The 9,213-nt window shown below is 28.1% G+C and overlaps 1 protein-coding gene across 3 annotated transcripts in view; it reads right to left on the bottom strand.

Annotated features, from left to right (window-relative positions):
* The window catches only part of LOC124365055 (protein timeless-like), a 98,883-nt gene that overhangs the window by 2,125 nt on the left and 87,545 nt on the right, over window positions 1-9,213 (bottom strand). For 2 of the 3 annotated variants that reach the window (XM_046820970.1, XM_046820971.1), the window contains exons 19-23: window positions 7,909-7,983; window positions 4,153-4,279; window positions 3,038-3,115; window positions 912-981; window positions 562-703 (exon numbers count right to left, since the gene is read on the bottom strand). In XM_046820970.1, the coding sequence (XP_046676926.1) occupies window positions 585-703; window positions 912-981; window positions 3,038-3,115; window positions 4,153-4,279; window positions 7,909-7,983 (469 nt within the window). In that variant the 3' untranslated portion in view covers window positions 562-584. The remainder of the gene's footprint in view (window positions 1-561; window positions 704-911; window positions 982-3,037; window positions 3,116-4,152; window positions 4,280-7,908; window positions 7,984-9,213) is intronic. The other variant, XM_046820972.1, reaches the window with a different exon arrangement.

Raw genomic sequence — 9,213 nt, 5'->3', positions numbered from 1 at the left:
GATGCATAGTGTTGCACAATCACTTACTACTATAAAAACTTTAAAAATAATGAAAAAATCTAGTGTGAAAACAAAGTGCATAAAAATGCGGGAAAAGTACCTCCCGAGGAACGAGAAATACATCGTTGTGATAACTCGAGTGCTGGCCGCACACTGACCTCATTTCAGAACAAAGGCTATATGGTAACCACAGTTACCGCCCGCTCCTAGCGCAGCGTAGCATCGGTAACCAGAGTTACCGCCCGCAGCGAACGTGTTAATACACAGAAATAATGTCTTTACAGAGTAAGATCATTCTGACATTTTTTCCATAGACTGTTTTTCTGAAAGTCCAAGATTTATTGTATACTTTTTTAGTTTTTTAAAAACTTAATAAGTTAATATAGTGCATCGTACTGGTAACTGTGTACCTAACTAACTTATATTTTAATGTTATGATACCATTCATGTTCACTGTGTGTAATAATTGAATAAAGATAGTTCTGATTATATAATATTTATGTTTTCACACCATTATTTAAAGTTTTTAAGTTAACACTTAATCCTAAAAGATTTACTGACTGGTGTAATAGTAGGCGACGGGTTCAACAGGCTCTCGGGGTGTCATAATGTGGTCTACCAACAGTCTGGCATAGCAAGCCTCCAACAGGCAGCCTTGCAGCCACTTCACAAAAAAAACCCTTGTTCTCTGCATACAGGTAGTCTGAAATTGATACACAACAATCTTTTAGTCATATTTTTAATCAAATTATTAATTTTGGACAAAAATGTATGTACCAGAAGTAACTTAAATTATTGCTATTTTCATGAAGTGTAGTAGTCTACAAAAAAACTGTAGCAAAGAAAAGTTTAACAAATTTTATGAGACATACTGAATATTGATTGAGCACATTTATTACAAAGACTCTTACCGATAATTACTTGGATGCCTTCTAAAATATCTATTTCTGTGTTCTTGTTCTGGATTGTTTCAGGATCATTCTAAAAAAAGAAATAAACCGGTTACCTTTCATTATGAACTTATAGATTTGAATAGGTCCATTTTACTATTTAGGATCTGAAAACACTTTGTAATTTATCAATGCTACAACTAACACTAAAATCACGGTCAATGCAAGAACTACATACAAATACAGATACCACACTAAATTTTCTATAACTGAAAAAATTCTGTTTTTTGCATAGTAGAGAGTAGATAATATATTATCACTCCAAATCCACTTTCAAAGCAAATCAAATTCAAATGTAAATATGTCTAAATACCATAAACAGTTATATAAAATCATATAGTAAATGTTCCTACAACTTTTCACGAGCCATAAGAATGGAATAATGTACTATGTATCTATGTATGTAATGTATGTATTGGAACATTCTGTTTTCTTCAGATTTTGCTCTGTAACATATAGGTTTGTACATTTTATTTGTTATATTTGAAACTAGATACAACGTAAAACGACAGTTACGGCAGTTACGACGTTACGTTAGTTTGTACAACGTAAACTAGGTACAACGTAGATATAAGGAATATGCTTTTGAGTTTTAGTGGTTGTTTCAGGAGTATTTTTACAAGTTGGAATTTTATCTCAAAATTCATATAAATTATATAAGGATGAGAGAATTTCATATAGTAGTTGAAAAACTTTTCACTGTAGTTTACCTTGAAATTGAAATTATGTATAAATAATTGTTGGTTTTTAAACAAATTATGTGTACAAACTTCTAAATGATCTGATGAATCCCCTGATTTAAAAAGTGACAAACATTTTCACTTCATTTTCATTTTTTTTAAATTTATTATAGTGCTTTTTAGATAATTGTGCATTTACCGATTTATTGAAGTCTGTTATGAAAACAGCAAATCATAACAAGAAGTCATTATTTAATTCTATCATCAATTTCTGATATTGCAGTGGAACAATATTCAAATTCCTTTCATTTGGCTTTCATATTTATATTCTAAACATATTTGATCTTTAATATCTTTATTATTTACTTACATGTTTCAATTGTTATAATAATTTCATCTCTTTGAGATTCTTAATATGGAGAAATATTAGTATAAATTGTTTCAGCTGAATTAGATGGAATAAATTCTTTAAAATATACTTTTATAGGCGATATTGTATGAATGTCCATAATGTTTTCTTTTGAACTTCAAGAATAATTCTGAAATTTATGATGCTTAATATAATATTTATGATGATTAATAAGTTATTCTATAATTTATTAATCAAGGCTGTTCAAGAATTTATAGAAATCATTAAACAATGTGCAAGTGCTAAATCTTGAGTAAATTTAGTACTTATTAAATCAAAATGCTTTGAATGTTTTGGAACTTTTTAAATATGTTCTACCAATCAAAAGTTTCTGGCAATAAAACAAATTTTTCTAAGAGATAATGTTTTAATGAAATCTTGTAATTTTTGAATATTTAAAAGATAGATAGATCTTATTTTCTTTAAAAGATTTCATTTAGTTTTTCATCATTATGAATTTGGTTTTCCTTTGCCCAGTTTTGAAGATAATTAAATTCATTGTCTTTTGTTGTATTCCAGATGTTTCTTAGAGTTATAATGTGATTATAATTTTGTTAAAAAATATCACTTTCGCAGTGAGGAAAATTAATTTTTTCACGCTTTATTTAATAAGGATGAATTTGACTATTTAGTAAAATAAGTTTTTCATGAAGAATTTATTTTTCATTAGGGTTTTGAAAATTGATTTTTAAAATGTTCTGTTTATTTTATAGATTTTTATGTACTTTAAAAATAAATGTTATAGATTTTCAAATGGTTCTAATACTGTTCTACTTGATTTTTCATTAATTTTTTGATAGCTCTGAAAGAGTTGTAGTGATTTTATAGATCTGTTTTTGATCTTTTAGAAAGTATTTATATTTTAATTTTGAATGACTTGGAAAGTGGACTAAAAGTGACAATTTTCTGCATATTATTTTCTATCACAAACAATTTACAAGATGATTTCTAATCATAATTCTCTAAAATACCAAAAACCAAAGTTGACAGAAATGTACCAGAGATGTTTCCTGCGCCAGAAGATTCTTGTACTGGTTCTCTAGTATAAGCCCTTGCTTCCACAAATTCTCTACAATCTGAAATATTTAAACAGCATTATTAGTTTTAAATTGAGAAATATTTTATACAATCATTAAAACAGATCAGTTTAATTGTTGATAAGTAACTTAACTCTAGATATAAAAAACAAACCAACTTTAGTGGCACAGTTGAACTGTTTATGTACAAAAAGAATGTATTTCAACAACAACTAATGCTTCAAAAGTAACATGTTATACATCAAATTGCTCATAGAAAATTATATCTTTATTCACTTTTTTTATTTACTGTATAATCATTTAGAACACTTCAATAATTTATCCCAATATTCCATTTTATACATAACTTGTAGTGTACTTAAAAACTCATAAAACACACACACACACACACACACACACACACACTTCATTCAAAAATTTATGCTGATTTCAGAAATTATAGGATGTATGGTTTAAGGATGTGTTTAGACATATTTTAACAGAAAACTATGTGAAAAATATTGAAATACTCCTTGAATTACGTTTTAGGTTTAATTTTGACTATATAAAAAAATGTAAATTTCTATCTAGAATTATATGTTGATTTCAAAAATATAGTTTTCACATAAAATATTTGTTAGTTTTATGTAAATTTATTACTTATTACAAAATTTATTCTGTGTTTTATTAATTGTTTATTTATATTATTTATGTAATGTAAATAAATTTTGTAACTTACTATTCAAGTAATAATTTTCTGTAATAAATCCCAAAATAATCACTTCTATCATAATAAGAAAACAAATTTAAAATCTAATTTTAAATGTACCAAAGTTAAATTTCGACTTAAAGTTAAACAGTGCTAGTAAAACAATCACTATGTTGAAACAGTTTGCGAATAAAACATCTTGATAGAGTACTTTTGACACCAGTAATAATATTCTTTTAGAAATTTTAGAACAGTCTACAAACCCCTTCTACACTCAGTATTGTGAAAAATCTATATTCAACTGTATATTAAAGAGACAGAAAAAATACAACTTTAATAACTAATCTCTACTAAAATATTATAAAATTAAACCAAACACAACACTTACTCCTGTTCTAGTTTTAGTTTGACCGCAGTTCTCTAGGAACAGCTGTCTGATTTGGCCAATGGGATCGGCCACAGAGACGGACTGAGAGAAATACCAACACAGACTATCCAGATCTTCCTTGCTCCACCTGTGGACATTCCTTACTCTCAGTGTGGCCAACATAACATACAAACTGCAATACACACTCACCTCCTTGAAACACAAAAATCATCATACATAGTTCATAAAACTAAATTTTCAGAGTGAACTTGTTACACTTGTTACAGATAAATGTCATATAAAAGTAAAATTTATCCACATACAGATTGTATGATATCAGTGACCTGCTGCTTCACATGTCATTTACAAAATCGAAGTCCATAGTGTTCTTAGAGAAAGAATGCATCATTATTTCACTTGTGGTAGAATCCTATTACATTTTCAACAGAAAGTAGGCATATATCAGGTTCACATTATTTTAGTGTTCATAGTTAAGGGGACCAACATCGTGACTGACCTTTTTTCCAAGCGAACATGTAAGACCATTTCCAGTTAAAATAAGTTGAATTTCCAATGAAGCAGTTGAATTTGCCTTTTTGCCCTTATCAAGGAAATATGTACAAATGTAGGTTTCAAAAACCTACTTCAGTCAAAAAGCATCTACTTCCAGCCTTTTTAATCTCTTCTGGTCTAAGAAAATCCCAGTGCCATATTGGGTCCGAATGAAAAAAGTGTATAGGTCTATGCGTAGGACTGAAAAGCCTATTACGGTAAAAAAGTATTTTATTCCAGCTGTTTAAGCTCACTTCCTGTCTAATACATTTCTGGTGCTATAGTTGATTTTGCTTTGGTGCCTTGATAAAGAAGATACATAAATATGTATGTTCGAGAAGACTACTTTTGCCACAGAGTATCTACTTCTGGCATTGTAATCTTCTTACGGTATAAGGGTAATAGTGGGAAATCCAAATTATTAAAACACCTTGAGAAAGATCAGTGATTGCTCTATTGGGTCATGAGAAGAGTGCTGGCCTGTATGGATGATTCTAGTGACTAAGACGACAAAAATAGTTTTTCTCACTAAACAACTGTCATCGGCATTCATATAAACTGGGAAACTACTGTAATAAAAAGCAATTCGGTGTGAAGCTTGATATTAAGCTCATTTTTTTGGAATTAGGGTTTGGCTGTACTGATATGCAAAGATTTGTACATCATTTATGTATCGGCATCTACAAAAAGAGTATGAGATTGTAAAGTACTCTTCTGCTATAACGTAATTATTTACTTTGTTGACCATTTTAAAATCACACATGAATGAAATATGATCTTAATTTATCAGGTTATACATTCTTGTATTGAGCATTGCCCCAACAACCTTTAAAAGTACATTATAACGTCTTACTAATGTGGTGCACTGTCCACTGTATTACTTGAGTTCTTAGAAATTCTTGCTTTCCTCCATCCCAAATATCTTGGGAAATTCAGTTTCCATTCCTAAAAAGAACATGGGAAGTGTTGAGATATAGCGTTCATTTAATAACAATGAATAAAAGATATAGCGCATTTCTTCCCAGATGAAATCTGAACTGAAGTAGTAAAATCATAAAATAGTCTAAACTAAAGCAGATAATTTACTTCAATAGTTAAGTATGTTAGTAACCACTAACATAAAATATAATTTCTGTATATTTAATGTTTTGTGTAAAATGTGTTTATTTACAAAACTTTTATTATAACCATCAAACTGTTGAATTTAGCGGAACCAGCACAATTAGTTTCAAAGGGACTCAGAGATAATTAAATAAATATAAATAAACACTCTGCAACAAAACAACATTATAATTATATATATATATATATATATATATATATATATATATATATTATACATACTATATGCCAGTTGCGGTTCCTATTATTGATTGGCCGAAGTTTTTATGTTGATGTCGATCTGTTCCCAAATATCGCTAAAATCTTTGACAGTCATGAGAATAAGTCACAGTTTTTGCACCCCAAATCTCCCTACTACACCAGGCCTGTGATCTTGGGAGTTCAAAAATTGGATATTATCGGGCACCATTACACTCATCATTGTGAGCAAACATTTCAATTTTCAGCCCATATTTCAAGCCTCCAATCCGATATTTATAATGAGTTCATGTTTGGTTATGAATCGATGCAAAATTCATTTTGTATCTATAGAACTCAAGAGTGACATTAATAATCATTTTAATGTTAAAAAATTCTAAAACTTGATAAAAATTTACGTGAAAAGTATCTAGGGTTTTCATGGATTTCCTCGGTTAGACTGAGAAGTTTACAAAAACCAAGTTAGCAAGCACCTAAGAGGTAAGACGAAAATTTGTATAAAGTTTTATGTAAACCCATTCTGTAGGTATGGACATTTCACGATGAGTCAGTCAGTGGTATTTGGCTTTTATACATACAGTCGATTATGCTTATATATATTTACTACAGATAAATTTAATGCTAATTTTTGGCATTTCAGAAAAGATAAACCTTACAAAACATTATTTCTAAGGAACCAATGGGAACATAACCTTCCAGATTAAATCGGTGTTTTAAAAAAAAACCATTTACAGAGGAAATTATGTTTATCATTTAGAATTAACAATAGAACTGCAAGGGACATCTGAATACCAGCATTTGAAAGGGCCATGGCATAACTGACACTGATGTGTTTTCATACTCAGTACTAGGCCCTCTTTTAAATTTAAAACACTATGGTTTTTATTAAAACATTTAAACTTAAACAAGTTTCCATTAATTAGGTACTAAAAATAACTGTTAGCTAAATGATAAGGATGGGTTGAGGCTGAATCTCAAAACCACTAAATCTTCATATAAGTCTATTCGAGGATGACACTGTTCTGCAATATGCAAATTAATGATCGCTAAAATGTGTTATTATCGTAATTTCTGTACGGAAAAATGTAGATAGATGAAATAATTACAATAATATTTTTAATTATATTTTCTCACCATTATTTATTATTGCACACTACCATGAGTATACTAAGCCTATTCATGGGCAACAGCTGATTGGCAGTGTACCAATTACTGATGGCTAAAAAGTTTTATTGTACTTTGTGTATAAAAATACATACACAAATAAAACTTTTACCTTACTTAAAAAAATAATATTTACTCATAATTATCATTTGATATATTTATGATTTTCTGTTGTATCAAGACACAGTCGTCTGCTTCTCAGGGGTAAACAAACAGACATTCGCTAATTTTTTGTTTATCTCTTAATTTGGTAATTGTATAAATAAGTCTTCTATAACTATATATTAAATGTATGTTTGTATCCTACTGACCAGATTTACTTTTTTTGAATTGACCCATCAGTAGAAATAACAAATAAAACTTTAATACAAACCCAGTAGAATAGTTAGAAATATAAAATTGTTTACTTTTCGGAAAAAGTATTTTTACGTTTTAAATAACATTTTACTCCTACGCTAAATAATCTTAAGTCATCTTATCTAACAGTAAACTTAAAAAAAATAACATTAACTACAAATAATGTAATATTTATGAGTTGTTTACAACTCTTGCCCAATGATTAACTTAAATACTTTTACTTCATTTTGTCTATGGAATAAGTTTCGTAAATTATTGGTAACAAAAACAAATTGAACCAAGTTACAGGAAGCATGCAAACTATCGATAAAAGTGCAAAAACTCTATGTGTTAATAACAAAACAAAATATTTACAGAGAAGTTGCCAAAATAAGAACCACATACCTGTCACCAAGTGAAATGAAGTTGCCTGAAATCTCCTTAACTAGCCGCAATGTCGTTTCTTTGTGTTTCTGTTGCCTGTACAGGGAATTAGTAAATGCTACGTGCCTAAATTTTGACTGTATCCAAGTAAAAGATTCTAATAAAGAAATACTTGTATTATTCACAGTTTAATCAATTAGTTTTAATAATAATTTTCTGTTATTCACCTTAAATCTGATTTTTCGTTTCTTTAACAAATTGGTTGCCGGCAATGAAAGATTTGAAAGACTAATAAGATTTTACCTACATTTATTCTAGTTATGCTTTAATTTTTATAATTCTAATTTTGTAACTACCTTTTTATTTTACCATTCCTTTTTCCTTATATAGTAGGTTCATAAATTTTATACAACTTCGTAAACAGTTGTTTCTTTATAAACATTGATTCCTCAAAAACTTTGTCATTAAAATGTACATTTCACAATATATTTTTTTCTCTTATGTTATAACTTATTTGGAACTTAAGTAGTATTAAAATAGTACTAAACCCTAATTTAATATTCTTATTGTAGTTCTACCGCCGAGTTTAAAATATTTAATTCCAAACCATGTTATAATACTAAAGTGTTTTTTTAAAACAAGAATATATTTACTTTGACGTATAATGTAAGTATTAATTGTAGGTATAAAACTTGAAAATGACCAAAGTTTAAAAATAGTTTTATATTATTCCTTCTTAGTGATTCTAATTTTAAATGAACAATTAATACTTTATTAAAATATATTAATACATCTGCTTATAAAATATGGCAATATCTGTATGCCATGAAAAAAATCATTATTTCATTTTAACATATCTGTCTAGTATGTTGGTGACACTTGAGGCAGTTATCAAATTTTAATGTATTATTAAAATTACTATTTGTCAAAAACAAATGTGATGGGTAAATTCAGAATGAATAGTTATCAGATATTTTATGATTGAAACATTTTTTATGCTAAACAGAAAAAATTGACCTTTGATCTTATTCATTAAGTCTTAAAAAGTATCCACTTATTTGCTAAGTACCTCTATAATTATAACTAAAATACTGCATAATACCTGGATAAAAATTTCAATTTCACATTTCATAAAAAAAAATTATTAGAACAATATCTAGTCTTGAAGACACATTATTTTCTTCAAAATAAAATATATTATTGGTAATTTATATTTTGCAAGTATTAAAATTTTGTACAGCAAAATTAAAGACGTAATTATATTAACCTGATTACACGATATTTCAATATTGTTATAAAAGTTATTTATCTAAAATTAATTATTTT

Source organism: Homalodisca vitripennis, chromosome 6 (genome assembly GCF_021130785.1).
Source record: "Homalodisca vitripennis isolate AUS2020 chromosome 6, UT_GWSS_2.1, whole genome shotgun sequence".
NCBI lineage: Eukaryota > Metazoa > Arthropoda > Insecta > Hemiptera > Cicadellidae > Homalodisca > Homalodisca vitripennis.
Note: the sequence above shows the minus strand (reverse complement) of the source record. Positions and strands in the feature narration are given on the sequence as shown.